Source organism: Oncorhynchus gorbuscha, linkage group LG04, assembly GCF_021184085.1.
Source record: "Oncorhynchus gorbuscha isolate QuinsamMale2020 ecotype Even-year linkage group LG04, OgorEven_v1.0, whole genome shotgun sequence".
Lineage (NCBI taxonomy): Eukaryota > Metazoa > Chordata > Actinopteri > Salmoniformes > Salmonidae > Oncorhynchus > Oncorhynchus gorbuscha.
Window position 1 is genome coordinate 14898963 of NC_060176.1, and position 20171 is coordinate 14919133.

A 20171-nucleotide genomic window follows, 5' to 3' on the forward strand; every position below is an offset into this window, starting at 1 on the left:
GGCTCGAAACACCAAGTTTATAATTGTTTTTAGACTATGAAAGAAAAAATATATACAGCGATCGTCACCAAACAGAAATACATAGATGAGTGTTTTCCGGTCACAACTTGCAGACTTGTTTACGTGCTCCTTGTCACGCCTTGGTCATTGTATTTTTTGTTTTTGTTATATGTTTGGGTAGGCCAGGGTGTGACATGGGTTTATATGTTGTGTTTCGTATTGGGGTTTGTATTATTTGGGATTGCGGCTGATTAGGGGTGTGGTATAGGTTTGGCTGCCTGAGGCGATTCTCAATTAGAGTTAAACTTTTTCACTCCGGACGTTTTATCTGGAAATGGTTTGTCAGGACTTCCAACAGTTGAAGCTAAGTAGTAACATTAACATGATTCCTTCTAATTGCAGTCGCTGTACTCATAATTTACAGGAGAACGATCGCCTTACGGCGTGGATAGCTGTGCTACAAGCCCAGCTTCAGACGCAAACGTTAGGCAAGGGTAATTTCAGTGTCGGAAAGGATGAAACAGCGTCTGTGCCACCAGGAAGTACAGATAGTAATGTTAGTATAAATCCCCTCACATGGTCCCCGCAGCTGGACAACTTTCTCATGGCTTCTGGAGGGAAATGCTGTAGGAATGCTCAACCGGTATCGCTCATTCAGCCGACAGAAACTTTCAACCGGTTCTCCCCATTAAGCAGCGAGTCGGAGTCAGAGGTCGAGCCTTCTCTGGTCTCTACTCCTCCCGTTACGGGGTCTGAGACGCCGAAGGCTCCCACCATTAGCTCTGACAAATTGAAAACCCTAGTCATTGGCGACTCCATTACCCGCAGTATTATACTTAAAATGAATCATCCAGCGATCAGACTCTGTTTACTAGGGGCAGGTCTACCGACATTAAGGCTAATCTGAAGATGGTGCTGGCTAAAGCTAAAACTGGCGAGTGTAGAGATATTGTTATCCATGTCGGCACCAACAATGTTAGGATGAAAGAGTCAGAGGTCACCAAGCGCAACATAGCTTCAGCGTGTAAATCAGCTAGAAAGATGTGTAGGCATCGAGTAATTATCTCTGGCCCCTTCCCAGTTAGGGGGAGTGATGAGCTCCACAGCAGAGTCTCACAACTCAATCGTTGGTTGAAAACTGTTTTCTGCCCCTCCCAATTTGTAGCTAATTGGCCTTCCTTCTGGGACTCACCCACAAACAGGACCAAGCCTGGCCTGTTGAGGAGTGACGGACTCCATCCAAGCTGGAGGGGTGCTCTCATCTTATCTACAAAACATAGAGCCCTGTCTAACTCTCCTAGCTCCACAATGAAATAGGGTACAAGCCAGGCAGCAGGCTGTTAGCCAGCCTCCTGCCAGCTTAGTAGAGTCTGCCACAAGCACAGTCAGTGTAGTCAGCTCAGCTATCCCCATTGAGACCGTGTCTGTGCCTTGACCTAGGTTGGGCAAAACTAAACTAAGACCTCCTCCATTCCTGCCATTATTGAAAGAGATCGTGATATCTCACATCTCAAAATAGGGCTACTTAATGTTAGATCCCTCAATTTAAAGGCAGTTATAGTCAATGAATTAATCACTGATCATAATCTCCTATAGGAATTCAGGGAACTCAGTGAGGAAGGCTGTATATGGCCCAGGAGGCCTGTAAACAGTAGCAATAAAAAGTGATTGGGTAGGCAGCATATATTTCATGACTAGAAGCTCAAAAAAGACAAACGTTGGGGGTTTTATTGTAAATTTTAATTTGCTATCGTAAATGTTATGGGGATATGGTCACCTTGTAGTCATAGCAGATAATATTCACATTTTTGGTGACTTCAATATTCACATGGAAAAGTCCACAGACCCACTCCAAAAGGCTTTCGGAGCAATCATCGACCGAGTGGGTTTTGTCCAACATGTCTCTGGACCTACTCACTGCCAGAGTCATACTCTGGACCTAGTTTTGACCCATGGAATAAATGTTGTGGATCTTAATGTTTTTCCTCATAACCATGGACAACCATTTTATTACGTTTGCAATTGCAACAAATAATCTGCTCAGACCCCAACCAAGGAGCATCAAAAGTCGTACTATAAATTCTCAGACAACACAAAGATTACTTGATGCCCTTCCAGACTCCCTCTGCCTACCCAAGGACGTCAGAGGACAAAAATCAGCCAACCACCTAACGGAGGTATTCAATTTAACATTGCACAATACCCTAGATCCTCTGACAAATCAACTGTAAATGCCGGTGTTCCTCAAGGTTCCGTTTTAGGACCACTATTGTTTTCACTATATATTTCACCTCTTGGGGATGTCATTCGAAAATATAACGTTAACTTTCACTGCTATGCACATGACATACAGCTGTACATTTCAATGAAACATGGTGAAGCCCCAAAATTGCCCTCGCTCGAAGCCTGTTTTTCAGACATAAGGAAGTGGATGGCTGCAAACTTTCTACTTTTAAATCTGGACAAAACAGAGATGCTTGTTCAAGATCCCAAGAAACAAAGAGATCTTCTGTTGAATCTGACAATTAATCTTGATGGTTGTACAGTTGTCTCAAATAAAACTGGAGGACCATGGCGTTACTCTGGACCCTGATCTCTCTTTTGATGAACATATCAAGACTGTTTCAAGAACAGCTTTTTTCCATCTACGTAACATTGCGAAAATCAGAAACCTTCTGTCCAAAAATGATGCAGAAAAATAAAACCATGCTTTTGTTAATTCTAGGCTAGAATACTGCAATGCTCTACTTTCCGGCTACCCGGATAAAGCACTAAATAAACTTCAGTTAGTGCTAAATACGTCTGCTAGAATACTGGCTAGAACCAAACAATTTGATCATATAACTCCAGTGCTAGCCTCCCTACACTGTTAAGGCAAGGGCTGATTTCAAGGTTTTAACAAAGCATTACATGGGCTTACATGGGCTTGCTCCTACCCAAATTTCCAATTTGGTCCTGCCGTACATACCTACACGTACGCTACGGTCAGAAGACGCAGGCCTCCTAATTGTCCCTAGAATTTCTAAGCAAACAGCTGGAGGCATGGCTTTCTCCTATAGAGCTCCTTTTCTATGGAATGGTCTGCCTACCCATGTAGGAGACGCAGACTCGGTCTCAACCTTTAAGTCTTTACTGAAGACTCATCTCTTCAGTAGGTCATATGATTGAGTGTAGTCTGGCCCAGGAGTGTTAAGGTAACGGAAAGGCTCTGGAGCAACAAACGGCACTTGCTGTCTCTGCCTGGCTGGTTCCCCTCTCCACTGGGATTCTCTGCCTCTAACCCTATTACAGGGGCTGATTCACTGGCTTACTGGTGCTCTTCCATGCCGTCCCTAGGAGGGGTGCGTCACTTGAGTGGGTTGAATCGCTGACATGGTCTTCCTGTCTGGGTTGGCACCCCCCCTTGGGGTGTGCCATGGCGGAGATCTTTTTGGGTGGGGTGGGTGGGGTTATATCCTGCCGGTTTGGCCCTGTCCAGGGGTATCGGATGGGGCCAGTGTCTCCTGACTCCTCCTGTCTCAGCCTCCAGCATTTGTGCTGCAGTAGTTTGTGTGGGGGGCTAGGATCAGTCTGTTATATCTGGAGTATTTCTCCTGTCTTATTCGGTGTCCTGTGTGAATTTAAGTATGCTCTCTAATACTCTTTCTCTCGGAGGAGGACCTGAGCCCTAGGACCATGCCTCAGGACTACCCGGCATGATGACTCCTTGCTGTCTGGCCGCCGTGCTGCTGCTCCAGTTTCAACTGTTCTGCCTGCGGCTATGGAACCCAGACATGTTCACCGGACGTGCTACCTGTCCCAGACCTGCTGTTTTCAACTCTCTAGAGACAGCAGGAGCAGTAGAGATACTCTAAATGATTGGCTATGAAAAGCCAACTGACATTTACTCCTGAGGTGCTGACTTGTTGCACCCTCAACAACTACTGAGATTATTATTATTTGACCATGCTGAGCATTTATGAACATTTGAACATCGTGGCCATGTTCTGTTATAATCTCCACCTGGCACAGCCAGAAGAGGACAGGCTACCCCTCATAGCCTGGTTCCTCTCTAGGTTTCTTCCTAGGTTTTGGCCTTTCTAGGGAGTTTTTCCCAGCCACTGTGCTTCTACACCTGCATTTCTTGCTGTGTGGAGTTTTAGACTGGGTTTCTGTACAGCACTTTGAGATATCAGTTGATTTAAGGGCTTCATAAATACATTTGATTTGTTTGGGTGATGTGGCCCATGAGAAATGTGTCAGGCTGCATTAGACATCAATCATAACAGAAAATGGCAAAATCCCCATGGGAGGCAGACTGCATCCTTTGGCACCAGATAGGCTTACAACCTCCTGTGGCGCTAGGCACACAAAGACATAGACAGATAGATAGGCAGACTCGACACTCAGCATGTAGCATCAGTCCCAGATCAGACAGACCAGACTCAGCATACATCTCTCAGAGCCACCCCGAGTGTCTGTTCGTGGACAATCAGCTAGCAGGGTAATGGTACAGAGAGACTTCTACACAGGCCTTTTGATATTCTCTCCTTATCATACTTGACCTTTGGTCAAACACCATGTTTGATGCCTTGCCGTTCTCACACAGCCATTTCTCTAGAATGCTGCCGCAATTTAATGTAATTTGTCTGAAAAGTGCCCTCCTATTTTCCTCTCATCCAAACCCTTTAGTGTCAGATACCAAGGCCTTCAGTGTCAGATACCAAGGCCTTTAGTGTCAGATAACCATGGCCAAAGCTTTGATCTGTGCAGATTCATCTCACTCAGAAAATCCTGCTCAAATCTGACTCAAAAGTAGAAATTACCATGAAAATTATCCAGGTTCTTGTCATGGTCTTGGACATTGGCATTTGTCTTTTTCCTATACCTAAATTGACCATTCTTACTGCATTAAATATTGGCACATGAACACATTTTCCTGCCTTTGAAATCTCACACTGTGCTTTGAGATTTTTCCATAATTTATCCAGTGATATGAGCTGCTGTCATACATATAAATAAGCAGAGTTAGCAGAGTCTATCCGTGTCCTTATCATAGAGACAGTGTAAACTGACTACACAGATACTATCTGCCACCGAGAACCACCTGGACTGAGACTCTCAGACTAGGCTCTCAGACTAGGCTCTCAGACTAGGCTCTCAGACTAGGCTCTCAGACTAGGCTCTCAGACAGCAGCACCCCATCTAGAACACTGTTTTGCCTGACAGCACCCTTGCTACATGCACACTACACCCTTGAACACCACAACATTATTATACCTTTGCTACAGCTACATCCTCCCACTAAACCTAAATACTGCATACTCTCTACTCCTCGTACCTCACTCCACAGTAGCCTTACTAAACCCACTCTACACACACTAACAGCAAGCAGCACCAGCTATACCTCTCCATACTTCTCCATCGCAGGGCCCCGGGTTCCCCGCCTCCCTCTGTAGCGTGATTGTAAACTGCTTAAGTCAAATCAGAGTGCCTGGAGAGTTAGCTAGCGAGCTGTGTGCGACAGAGCTGTGAACTCCGGAGGGGAATTAAATGTAGCTAGTCACACTGGTGAAGTCAGCCCCCAATAGCAGCTCGGAGACATGGGGCGAAATTGGATTTGCTTCAGCACCAGCGTGCTGGAGAATAAGGGAGGAATGTTTGTTTGTTGAGAATTACAATCAACTATTTTATATTGCCTTGAACCTTCTTTGAGACTAATTAAAGGTGGAGCAAAGTGAAGAGAAATCACAACTTGTTCTCACCGTTTCTTTCATGGACCACTGGATCAGACTGTGTAACCTTCTCAAAGTCAAAGTGCATCACCTTGCATTTAAGATGATACATACAGTCAATAACTGAGACTGGTTTAATTTCAGTCCTTTATTTGTATTCACAGCCTCGTTCGCAGACTGTGCCATTGTCTGGGGAATAAAATAAATAGATGAATTCAATTTAAGACTGGAAACCCAAATGTGTATGCCGTTCTGATAATGGACTCCTAAATGACCATGGTCATTAAGCAGTCCATTCTGCATCAACCAAGACGCTTAATCGCATCCACTCCTTCAGACAAAAGGGCCTCCATGTTTAAATACAGTCTATTGAACAGAGAAAAGTAGATTTTTTTTTACTCAGCCAACAGGGAACTATCCACGGAGTCATTGAAAACGGGCAGATCAAACAGAGCGCTGGGCCCTGCTGTGTCACTGTATGGGCTCTTATGTCATTTCCCTTTTAATAAAGAGACTGGCTCTATAGAGCCCTGTGCATCCAGACATAACAGTGCACACAGCCGAGCACAGGGAGGAATTACTGATCAACTGAGAAGAGGTTTGAACTGTTTGTCTCCTGACAACAACGTGGCTTCAGTGATGGACAGTCGTCTGGAGAGGTTGTTTCTGAAATGTCAGTCCATACACTGAGGAAGCCATTGTGGCTTATTTATGACGGCAATGAAGCGCTGAGAGTGGGTATTGATTTCTCTCCCTACGCATGAGACACATTCTTCCTCATATTTTTCCTATTGAGAGATAATAAAGTGATAAAGATTGTTAAACGTCAGCCAGACTTGGTCTACTCACCAGGTACCACTGCTGGGTAAACTTGGGATCTGAGGGCTCCGTGTAGATGTCCCTCTTCTTCCTACTCTTCACCACCTGCTGTTCTGCCCACATCACCTGAGACAGAGACAGAGACAGAGAGATCAGTCACGATATCAAACAGAGAGACGTGATTACATTCGGCTTGGACACTCCATTAAAGCTGGAATCCTTAATGGTGAAGCTGCGAAATTACAACAAGTTATTGCAAACAACTTTGTACTGGTGAGAAGCAGCAGAATGTGTACTGCAATCTTTTGGTTATGTTGGGCGAGGCGCCTCACATTCACTTCGTCAACAAAACAGAAACAATAACAAAAGCCGTGGGGCAGACAGTGGCACCGTTTCCCCTACTGCGGATTCCATCTTTAAGTAGACTCGCTCACCATGCTAATATGAGGATGGGAACGCCACTACTCCTCTAGTAACAGGGATTTCAACCAGAGGGCCAGTACTGAAGTAGCCGTGCTAAAACGGCACTCAATATACCAGAGGAAGACCATTAGTACAGGGTATAAGGAATAACGATGAGCAGGAGGGAACATGAGGGTCACCGTTTGCCCCGAATGAAAGAGAAATCTAGTTCCAGCAAGCAGAGCGGGATGACAGCAGAGAGAGATAAAGGGAACAGCAGTTCTAACATGCATATTCAGGAGCCCCTCATTAGAGACCGAGCCTAACGACGGCCTAGGCTGAGACTAATTACAACTGCTAGAGGAGGCCACACACACAGAAACACACAATCTCACATTCACGCAGACAGATACAGACCCACATTACCATAGAATGGAGGATACACACACACACACACACACAACGACACCCAGTCTTTGTCCTCGGTCTCCCTCCTCACTGTGCTCTGCCTCCTCACACAAAGCCCTGGTAATAACAGTAGGCAGGGAAGGATTTTTCTGGATTATGTGTGCATTGTGTTTTATTTCTTATTTTATTACCAGGTATTACTGCGCTTTTGGAGCTAGAAACTGTGTAAGCGACCAAAAAATGTGATTTGAGCTATTCTTCTCTGGGAGGTCTGGCCGGCGTGCTGCAGAAAGTGTAGACAGAGGCAGATTGCACACAGCGACAACCCTGCGTCACACCCCATCTAAGGGCTGCTGTCTCCTTGTACAGTGGAGCAGCTGAAAGGGACACAGGCAGAGAGGGGAGTGGAGAGAGGGGTGTGGAATAGAAGCTGCAGCAGGGAGACAAGAGACTGCTGCAAGGACAGAGAGGCAGGCATGAAGGACAACCAGGAACCACAGCAGCCCCCTCTCAATGACACCAAGGTAACTACCGACAACACACACCTTTATGCGCTGCCCTCCAACCAATAATTGGTGTACAGAAGTAAAACATAAAACATTGGGGAAGAAATCGGACGTGTTTACATGAATCAGTTTTGAAAGGCCGTTGCTGGTTGGCAGTTGAACAGAATCACACTGGAGCAGATGCTTCCACAGTGGGTGGCCCCTTCACAAGGTCAACACATTAAGAAGAATGGGGGACTGGGGGTGGGGCGCTACTGTACTGACAGCAGCAATATGAAAACAGAGATAGGGGGATTTGTCTGTGTCCTACAGCTGGGGATATCAGATGAAATAGTGGGGCATGGATAGGGGAAGAGGTTTAGGGAGGCTGAACCACTCTCCCAGGTCAGTCAATGGGGGCATCACAATACAAGAGGCTTCCCCTCTTATGTCTCCTCGTCTCTGCACTGACACTAAGGTAGGTGAAAGCCAAATGACAGGATGCCTACCAGGAATTTGCTGTCCCAGTTTAATGTCAGTGCAGGTAAGGGAAAGGAGATGAGAGGAAGCTACGTTAGACTATTGAGATGTACCATCCGACTTCACTCCATTACCCATGAGTCCATGTGGCTTCCTGTCAGGAAGCAACACAGTTTCCATTGGTCTCTAATCCAGGCTGCAGTCATGGAACAGAGTAGATAGTGTTGCTTTCCTCTTTCTTCTCCCCACAGACCAGTCATCAGCTTTACACTCACCAGCTCCCCACAGACCAGTCATCAGCTTTACACTCACCAGCTCCCCACAGACCAGTCATCAGCTTTACACTCACCAGCTCCCCACAGAACAATGACGACTGAGGCGACCGGGGTCATCAAAAACAAAGTTTCAAAAAGGAAACCGTGATATTGCATGGCCAGAAGCAACAGTTTCCCCCTGACTGTTAAGTCTCTTACTCTGCGATTTACTGGCAGCCACAGAATGAGGCTAGGTCAGCCATGCGGAGTGCGAGAGGGCCAAAAGAGGGAGGGAGAGGACCCCTTTAATTGCGCCGTTCCACGGTCTGGGCTCGTTCTCCTGCAAACAAGGCATTAACAAGGCCTGCTACAAGACCCCTTAATCACAGCTCAAGCACACTCAGTCAGGCATGCAGATTAGCTGCTGGTACTGGGCTCACTATGTGGTGTGTGTACTGAGAACACACGAAGCACATTAGGGAGAAACCTCACTTTGCATGAAAACGGTCTCTATGGTAACTCAGGGCACCACTGTTAACCCTCTGAATTTGGCCAATGGAGCCTGTCATTGCTATCACGAACTCTGCCAACCACAATACAACCAGAAAGAACACTGTTGATAGTTTGTTACCTTGATGTTCCAAATGGAAAACCTCCATCCAGTTCAACCAGGGGAGATGAGATTAGAAATGGAGGTTCTGGACTGTTAATGAACAGTCTGCTAAGCTCAGACAGCGTCAGCCTGGGGGGTGGGGTTCAGTATCTCTGAGGTTATTGATTAAAACAGGTCAGCCATGACAGTGAGTGTCCCAGAGTAGCTAAATCCCCTCTCAAGATGCACAGGGTTATCAGTAGCGCCTGACTGCATAGAGGATGGGTAGACTAAACCTCACACGGAGCAACCAATCCTTTCCATATGACTGCTCTCTTCAATTAGCCTAACGGATCACCCCCAGAAAAAGCATTAAATGGGGCTTGTGTTAGTCTTGACACTGAGAACATTTTAATAAAAGTATTTCATACGAGACAGGGAATGAATAAACATTTTGAATGGATGGATTTAAAATCAACACAATAAGACAAGAGCAGTTAACTTTGTCTGAGTTTTTAGTTTACCACAGATTACCTTCCGATCCTGTCAAGGCCGACGGACGTTTCCAATGTTCATTACACTTAAAGGCCTTTGCCAAAGTTTCCCTATCGCAAACAGAGATAATTAAGCAAATGTTTGAAAAGGGAAACATCGGAGCGAGCCAGAGAGGGAGTCTCCGGGAATTCTTAAACAGACCGAGTGAGGTGGGACAGAACAGAGGGAACCAGCTAGCATTTAACAGATAAGATCTCCATTATAAATGGGTCCGGATGCCAGCTATCGGAGACGGCTTTTCTCCTCGCTCCAGACCATTCACATACAGGACCCCGGCTGCTTGGTTAAACACTGCTGTCCAGCAGATACTGAGCAGACAGGTCTCTGTGCCTTCCTTCCTGCGGTCTTCTCTTCCCCTCCATATACAAACATGAACACAACCAAAACAAAACACAACCTTTGGCCCACACCAAAGTAACTACCACAGCTAGAGTACTATTACTATGGCAGAGCATGGCTGTAGTGTTACATTGCTGTAGTAAAGGTAGCTGTACAGATTGTAAAATGATTAAGTCCAGGGCTTTTCCCTGACCACATGGCCTGCCCAGGAAATACTGATGGCTGGATTGATGGCATTTCCATGGGTATATCATTTAGGCCTAACTAACACAATTGCACTACATCAATGGTCTTACAACAGCAACACAATATTAGAGCAATGCATCACCATTAGAAGTGAATGAGCAGCCGGGCCAAGCCCAGGCATTAGCTCCTCGATCAGTGGGGTCTGTCAGCCAGGCTGAGTTTTGGCAGAGTCCCTGGCCGTTTAGTCCACAGTAATGTGAGAGTCTTTGAGCAGGGTTTATTGCTGCTTTTGTTTGGGATCCATCTCCCCCAGTGTGACTGCTGTGGGCCACAGGGCTGACCTGAGCAGAGGGAGGTGCAGGGAGGCTCCCCTTTCGCTGAGGTGCTCTGGGAGAAAAGGAATTCAACAACAGGAAATGGAGCGGCGGCTAGAGAGGAAATCCCGTCAGTTGAGTGGTGAGTGGAGGGGTGGGGAGTGGGGTTGGGGCGGGAACCGTGTTGTTTTGGTGCTGTGCTGCTAAGGGTAAGAGGAGATAGGCCACACAACGCTTTTCCCACTGTGCACCTGCTCAAGACAAACAGCGGTGAGACTTGGCCACACAGTTCCCTGGCTGAATGACAGTCTGGGCGGCAGGGTAGCCTAGTGGTTAGAGTGTTGGACTAGTAACCGGAAGGTTGCAAGTTCAAACCCCCGAGCTGACGAGGTCTGTCGTTCTGCCCCTGAACAGGCAGTTAACCCACTGTTCCTAGGCCGTCATTGAAAATAAGAATTTGTTCTTAACTGACTTGCCTAGTTAAATAAAGGTAAAATACATTTTTTTAAATGACCTCCCATAACACTGGGAAACCAAAACATGGGTTCTCTACAGTCTGCAGGAATGGGCTGGGTAGGGGAGGTGTCCACTGGCAGAGTGCAGTAGCACTTAGTCCTTCCCTTAAAACACAATGGACTTCCCATGACACCCTATATTTACAGGGGATTTTCAATTGTGGGTTCCCAGGGGATGTCAGTTAGTTCCCTGGACATCAGTCTGTGGGTTTGTGTTACAAGCCCTGTCTCTCTGATCTTCCCATCTGGACCTGAGCTGCGCTGAGTGACAAACAGTGAAGTTCTGAGCGGCTGCTGCAGATGGCAGGACATTCATTGTGCCGCAGTTCAAACACTCACCTTTCACAGCCATGGAAACACAGCCAGAGCCCAAAGAGGGAAACATGAGACCAGACTACAGACTAAGACTACAAAGTGAACTACACACAGCACCAGCCACACAAAATCACAGACCTTTTAAACAGGGCCCCATCACTCAAACACACACACACACACACACACACACACACACACACACACACACACACACAGGGATGGAGGAGAAATCATCACACAAGACAGGCATTAGAAATCAAACTGGAAACCTAATCTATTCAGAGGTGGTTTGAGAATGGGGTCATTAGACACTACAGTATAGCCAAGCACAGTATATGTGTGTATGTGATTAACATGTTTAGGATGTTCTCACCTCCCAGCCCTAACGTAAAGCAGGGAAAGGAAACGGATTGGGTAGATGCTGTAGGGTGTCAGAGACATCCATTAAAAGTTGGTGATAAATGAGAGCTCAGGTTTCTGGCACTCTGCCCTGTTGTTCACTCACCGTGGTCCCCTCTGCGTCGACCCTCGCCCCCACTGCCTGCCTAATGGCCGCTCCACAGGTGGTGAAGTACCTGTGGCTCCTCCAGTCATGTTATGGAATATAAATGAACCCATCCAACCGAGCTACAGTAGTGACTCTCAACCTCTTCACATCCTGCCCTCCATCACCCCTCACCTCTCCCACTGGCTGTGTTGTTAATGGGAGGTGCATTACAGTATGACTCTAGATTAATTAATAATCTTTCAACAAGCCCAATCCAACCCCCACCCTCTGTTGCAGCTGGTGAAGTCATGTTATTGATAAAAACCCATCCTTCCCTACACTCACATCCTTCCACCCTCTCTAGCTGCACACTCACTCTCAACCTCCTCATGCACTTTGATACACTCACCCACCCAACATGATCTACACACACTCACACCTCCCAAGGTGTCTTACCTGAGGCTCTTTTTGTAGACGAACGTGCGTCCCTCGGTGATCCGACAGAGACCTCTTCTCCACAGAACGGTGCCGGAAGTGATAGAGGTCACCAAATACCTGCAGACGGACACATACACACAGGATTATTAATAGTGTCACCCAATACTTGCAGACACACAGAAACACAGTGATTAATCTCAGCGTCACTGATGCAGCATCAGTGTATCAGCATCACTACATGTTAGGGAGGCATTCCATTTGCAAGGGGCCTCTTTACACCACTTCCACAACACAAACTAGGTCCAGGAGAGATACTTGTGTAGCTCAAAATTGTCAAGAGACAAATCTAGATTCAAATCTCTCTTTAAGAGATGTTTCTCACACTACCTCCGGGACAAGGTTTCCGTTATCCTGTAATAGCCGGCTTTTGTCCTGTCAAAAATAGAAAAGTCAATAAATAAAATTGCCGCCGGTAGAATAAGAAGAAATCCCATTGCAAAATAATGTTTTTCAGCCTATTTATTTATGGAAATACCAGTCCATGTAAAAACATTTGACTGGTCATGCTTAAAAATGTGTCTATAGGTGACTTTGTATAATTTAGTGGAATTAAATTGGTGCGTGTACATTTTATTCGTTATGCATCTCATTTTTTATCCCACCCGTATAGCATACAGATACAGAGCCTTTGAGTGGAATATCTGTCAGGACAGCGGAAGCGCAGCTCCTGTCTTGTGGTGCTTTCATTACAACTGGGAACTCTGAAAAATACGAGGTCAAATCATGACGACAGTGATCTTGGAATTCCGAGTTGGATGACCCCAGTCATCCAGTTGGAGCTTTTTATATTTTCAAGTTGTCTTGAACGCGGCATCACGAAAGGCAGGCTTCATCAGAACGTCACACACCACTTTGCAATGAGCTGGAGGCAAGATGCATTTTGAAAACATATACTTATTTGAAACCTGAACGTTCTAATACATGAGGCATGGTGTTAACCCACTAATTGTATTATGGAATGAACATTATTGCGTTGCCTACTGCCTGGTGCGCATTGCTGCGCTTATAATGTGAAGAAATAATGTTATTAATATTAAGCTAAACGTTTTGATCTGCTGCATCAGACTCATTGCTTTTTAACATTTGTTTTATATAGCCTAGGCCTACTGGTTGTATGCATTTGGAATCTATCGTCCCACACCTGTCCCAGAGTTCGTTTGGAATAGGCTATTTCTTTCTCGACAAGCTGACCAACAGAATGGGTAGCCTAAACTTCTCTACTATAGTAGATTGACAGGCTAGTGATTTTGCTGTTCGTTACTTGGCTGAGGAAAAGTAAATGGACAGTTATTCTAACATGTTCAAAGTGAACATCAGAATTCATTAAGAACGACAGTACATTGTTGAATTCTAGATTTGCATGTTCTGTTAATATGAATTAGCATAATCTAAATGTAATTTCTGTCATTCTGAGCACTGTGGGTGGACACCTTTAATCAGGTTACCCACCCAATGCATATGGGTCCGATAAATTAAAATGCTGCTGGTCAAATGTCCTGCACCACACTTTCCTAAGGGGAATCCTGTGAAAACCTGCTCTGGGGGTAGTGTTGGAGACATAACCACTTCTGCGTGTTAAACTGCAAAGACAACGGCTCTCCCACACCACATGCAATAATTACCTTTATACCAGTAGACAGCATTTTTTTTTTAAAGTATCCACACATTTGTGAATCCTTGCATTAAATCAAGTGTGCAACACTGTGCAATATGGTTTAGTTGAGAACTTTTTTATATGCTAATGCTATTTACAGTGTGCTAATAGCTGCACTCACAAGAAGCAGGAATATGGTTTTTGGCCACACCACATCCCAGGCTAGTGTAAACAGAAAAGTAACATATTTGATGTTGAAGAGAGATAGATCTCACTAGACATATTTTCCTCATTTAAATCCATTTAATACATGACGGAGTGAAGCCAGAAGCCAGACAACATGGCCGGTTAAAGCAGGGCGGTCAAATTCATTCCATGGAGGTCCTAGGGTCTTTGGGTTTTTCCTTTCAATTAAGACCTAGACAACCAGGTGAGGGGTTCTTTAATTAGTGACTTTAAATTAATCAATCAAGTACGAGGGAGGAGCGAAAACCCACAGACACTCAGCCTTCCGTGGAATTGAGTTTGACACGGGTGTTAAAGTTTGGAGGATGAAACATCCAATTCATTCTGACTTATGGATTCATGAAAATATACATAAGAATCCATTCATTCAATTGTGATTCCATTAAGTCACAATGAATTTGATCATCAGTATTCATCAAACAGTATTTATATTTAGAAGGCTACATGTAAATACTGTACATGTAATCCCTCGATCACAGTTTATACAGCTATTTTCATTAGTTACAGCCGAGTTCCTGGAGAGTCTGACCCAGAATGGGAGGGGTGGTTTGGATGACAGCACTGCAGTAAACACACCCTGAGTTACTGTAACACTAAACACCCATACAGGCACACTTCAGCTGCTCTGTGTCAGTGAGAAACTACCTGACCCACAATGACAACATCTCTCGAAAGCTCAGACTAAGTTGAAAAAAGCATGTGCCGCAATGTAGAGAAGTTTCTTGCCACAAGTGCATGGACTAGTTCAGAACAGAAGTCAAGGAGAAAGCACACAGTTGGAAAATAGCATAGAGAAATTATATCAAACTGATCCTGTACAGTGCAGTACCCAGTGAGGGAGGGAGGCACATGTGGAACAGTCTCTAACCTGGTGTAGGGCCTAACAACACAGCGTTACAGCTACACTAATTGAGAACGAGCTGCACTGACAACCTGACAGAGGTCAGTGGAGCGCTGCGGGGCCCTGGTTGAAACAAGGTCACCTGCAGGATCGCAGCTGCTGCCTGGGCCCTGACCTCCCTGAGTAAGATGGGCTGGGACACGGTGTGTATAGTGCACTTGTGTTTAAGAGAAAGTGTCTAACACAGAGATCTGGTTAAACAGGGCACAGGCCACGTCTGTCCCATAATCCTCCGCTCAGTCCAGTCCCTGCGGATACAGAGATTATCAATATCACACAGTAACACCTCTAGTCCTGGGCTAAATATATGTGTACACACACACAGTATGGATGAGTCAACCTGCCGTATGCACCCTGCACCATTCCTAGTGACAGAGCAGTCTGTGATGGCAGACGGTAGTCTGGCGGTGTGGCTGGGCATCAATCCCTCCCTCCCCAGCTAAGAATGACAGAGCCAGGAAGTGTGAAGTTAGCGCACTGTCAGACCGGACCAGAAAGACTAAACGAGGCCCTCAGCAATCAAAAATGAAAAAGGTTTAATGTTCAGAGAGAGAGCACAGTTGAGAGAGTGCTGAACCGCCCACCCAGACCTTGTGAAGGAGCAGAGCTCAACCTAATGGCAGTCTGATGGGTTCTGAATAGCCAATTAATGATTTCATTAGAGAGAATGGAAGTGTATAAATCACTGTAGCTAACTAAAGCATGCCAGTTAGAAGTGTCATGTCTACAGCATTAACAGAGTATTGTAGTTGGATCATAACATGTCTACAGCATTAACAGAGTATTGTAGTTGGATCATAACATGTCTACAGCATTAACACAGTACTGTAGGTGGATCATAACATGTCTACAGCATTAACACAGTAGTCTAGGTGGATCATAACATGTCTACAGCATTAACAGTAGTATAGGTGGATCATAACATGTCTACAGCATTAACAGAGTATTGTAGTTGGATCATAACATGTCTACAGCATTAACACAGTACTGTAGGTGGATCATAACATGTCTACAGCATTAATACAGTAGTATAGGTGGATCATAACATGTCTACAACATTAACACAGTACTTTAGGTGGATCATAACATGTCTACAGCATTAACACAGTACTGTAGGTGGATCATAACATGTCTACAGCATTAACACAGTAGTCTAGGTGGATCATAACATGTCTACAACATTAACACAGTACTGTAGGTGGATCATAACATGTCTACAGCATTAACACAGTAGTCTAGGTGGATCATAACATGTCTACAGCATTAACAGAGTAGTCTAGGTGGATCATAACATGTCTACAACATTAACACAGTACTGTAGGTGGATCATAACATGTCTACAGCATTAACACAGTAGTCTAGGTGGATCATAACATGTCTACAGCATTAACAGAGTAGTCTAGGTGGATCATAACATGTCTACAGCATTAACAGAGTAGTCTAGGTGGATCATAACATGTCTACAGCATTAACAGAGTAGTCTAGGTGGATCATAACATGTCTACAGCATTAACAGTAGTCTAGGTGGATCATAACATGTCTACAGCATTAACACAGTACTGTAGGTAGATCAGAACATGTACACCAAATGAGGGCACTGCTTTAAAAAACCAGAGAATGACTTCAGACAATCTTGGCAGGCTATGTAATAATAAATAGTACAATATGTCCATCCTGGCTGTGACAAAGTCTAGGGCTGGGACATGGCTAGGAAGGACTATTCTGAATAAATAGGCCTAGCATGACCCAGCTACAGTATGACCCTAGTATTACCAAGTTGACCATTTAGGCTGGGGTATTTCAGGCCACATAGTAACTGCCGTTTTGTCTTGGCTGGCAGCGTCAGTACAGTACAGCTTAGATGCTGCAGTGGAGAGGAGAAAAAGAACACCCTTCCTCCACTCTTGGGGGGGGGGGGGGGGGGGGTTCAGCCTCTCTTGCTCCCATTTAAATCCCAGCAAACAGGTCGGCTCCAAGCAGGTCAACACAAATATCCCCCCTCTCAGAACACAGCCAGCAGAAAATAAAGAGGCAATAACCCAGAAAAAGCAGATTACATGATTCACAATGAGATGCCTCCCAGAGCCCGACCCACCACCACAAACACCAACAAAGAGATGGGGAGAGGGGAACAGTGAGTATGTGTGTGAATAAGAACAGAGTGTGAACCCATGAGAGAGCTGGATGAAAACGGAATAAAATGCTGACATCACAAAAGCATGAGTGGCTCCACAGAGCCCATTGTCCCGTCCAGAGATGGAGAGGGAAGAGATAGGGAGAGAGGAAGCCAAATGAAGAAGGGAAGAAGACCTGGAGCGCTGAGGGCCCTATTGTGTGTGAGCCTAGATAACAGCCTGAGAGGGTGGGCTTCGATCAAAGACTTGAGGTGGAGGGGGGATATGTAGATATGGCTTCAACAGAGAGCCGCGGGGTCCATTAAGGCAGCTCTTAAATCACATCAACACCAAGTAAAAGGGAAGGGTGAACAAAGCAGCCAGGATTGATTCAGCCAAAGTGATTGCTGCTTAAGATCGTCCATTCACTTTACAGTGCTTCATTAGCCTGGAAATTACAGTTAAGAATTCTCCAACACTGCGGCCTTGGAATTCAATAGAGGTCTGAGAAATGGTTTAAGCCTGAGAGTTTGATACTGATAAAAATCAGATAATGGGTTGTGGTTGAAGTCTTGACGGTTCGTGCCAAACCACACTGCTGCTAGGCAAGAGTTGGAAGAGTGTGGAATGTTTTGGAAGCCAACGCACAGCAGCACGCCATCAAGTAAACGTTAACTCAAAACATGACCATGGAATCAATTAGGGGTTTTAGGCTTCTGCCATGCATAGTCTGACTGCTGCCGTACGCTATGGCCGGTCTGTGATTACACTCAAACACCCTTTATCACGCCACACACTGTCCTAGAGCACTACATCACAGAGCTACTGACGCAGCGGAATGTTAGATCTTTTCAGGTCATCCACCATTCAGAAAGAGCCCGGCTATCGCCTCCGCTACAGCAGAAGTGAGTTCACTGAAGGGCCTTTACAATACAACTTAACTGCAGAGCTTACAAACTGCAATAGCAATGTCCTTCTAATTCTATAACACTCACCGCTGACTTTAGTTGGGATGTGAGAAATGTACGGTCATTGTATACAAAAGTGAATTCATGAATGGTTCTCAAAAGATGTTTCCACGCTTCACTCCACCCGGACTGTCCTTGGCATTTGAAGCGCTACTGCAGAGATGGTTGAATGGGTAGAGAGGCTGTGGCATTGATGCTCTGCTGCTCTCAGGCCTGGCTGGCATGGAACATGGCTGGAGGCTGACATTTGAAAGCAGTGTGACCCCAGAATGTCATGACCAGAGCGAGGCGAACCCAATTAGCTCAGAGACGACCCCTGATGCTTCAGTAGAAGTCAGAGAGGACTCCGCTCTCGGAGCGAGACCAAGCAGAGCGCACACACACACACACACACACCGCACTCTTGGAAAGATGCGTAAACTTATGTACGGACTCACAAACATAAACCCATTCCACCACAACTAAAAGCCTAGCCCCCTGGGTTATTTTAGCCCTATGTATGTATTTGTGAACCAAACATAAAAGCCTTATTGTCGTCCATCTGATCTGGCATCCACGTTCGGGCAGTAAACTTTAACTAGTCGTTTGTGGTGAAGCAGGCCATTTACTGCAGTTGCACACCAAAGAAGTTTAGATAAGGAAAATGTGGAAAACAGCCGGCCCAGACGCCATTACAAATGTGAGAAGCAGCGAGCCACTGATAAAAGCAGAATGGGACTTCTGGCACTCCTCCTCTCAGCCCATTACTGGAGCGGAGCGCTGATCCATCAGCCTCATTGGGATGCAGAGCAACAGGCTCCGGAATAACTGCATGTTTGTTGGGTTGTTTGTTCGTTCTACTCGAGCCCTGCCAAGTTTACCTTGTGGGAATGCACTTATCACAATGTGTGGCATCTTCAGACTGTAGACACAATTAGGTGTTACAAAAAGCCCAACAACGTCTAGAGACAAATTGGAGAGGCGGGCATAATGGGAACAAAGTGAAGTGAAAGGTTCTCTATTCCAGAAGGAGTTATAAGCTCAGGAAGGGAATACGTTTGGTGGTTACAGCTGCTCCAATGGCTATAGAGCTGCACATGTGGAAAGAGTAAAGACAGGTATGGATCTGGAACAATGTGTTTGACTCAACACATCTAAAGTGATTCACAGCCTCCATTTTTTACATTAATTTCCCAAGTGAAGCGCAATAGAATCATTCGATTAGTACAGAGTTCAGAGAATGGATGATTTTTCTAGAAACCACCCAGATTTAACCTGTTAAAATTATTTTATAATAAACGTAAAACATTGAAATACATACTTGCCAGTCAAGGAACAAGTTAAAAACAACATCTCCCAGAAATTATTTCCCACCTTATTTACATTCTGTGCTGGAATATAAACATCTCTTCCAGGTTTAGAGAATGTCTTGGGAGCCACACCCTGTCTCAGCTGCTGCTCTGAGGGCCGGGGCTGAGGGAGGTGGTGGGGGCAGAGAGAGAGAGAGAGAGCCAGGCCACGCTGCACTGGGCTGGCAGCTGGTGTTAACAGGCAGTTTCCCTTAATAATGGTCAGGTGGGCTGGGCCAAGCCGGGCCCATATGCCCACACACGGCAGATGGGTCTGTTCTGCCATTCAGTCTGCCAGAATAATACACCTTCTGCTCATCCTACTCATTGTTGGTTCCTCTTTTCCGTCATCTCTTTCCGGAGTCATTTCTCTCTCTCATCCACCATCCTCTCATCTTTACTTCTTACGCTCTCCTTCCAGTCTGCTCAAGTGGGTTGTTAATCAAATTTATTAGTCACATGTGCCAAATACAACAGGTTTTAATGAAATGCTTAATTACGAACCCCAAACCAACAAAGCAGTTAAAAAATAAAATAAGAAATAAAATGCAACAAGTAATTAAAGAGCAGGGGGGTACAGGTACAGAGCCAATGCAAATAGTCTGGGTAGCAATATCATTAGGTGTTAAGGAGTCTTATGGCTTGGGGGTAGAAGCT

At 45.4% G+C, this 20171-nt stretch overlaps 1 protein-coding gene across 1 annotated transcript in view; it reads right to left on the reverse strand.

Annotated features, from left to right (window-relative positions):
* Window positions 1-20171, reverse strand: part of furina (furin (paired basic amino acid cleaving enzyme) a) — a 104078-nt gene that overhangs the window by 30989 nt on the left and 52918 nt on the right. Inside the window, 2 exon segments of the mRNA XM_046345899.1 lie at window positions 6564-6659; window positions 12322-12420. Coding sequence (XP_046201855.1) covers window positions 6564-6659; window positions 12322-12420 — 195 coding nt within the window.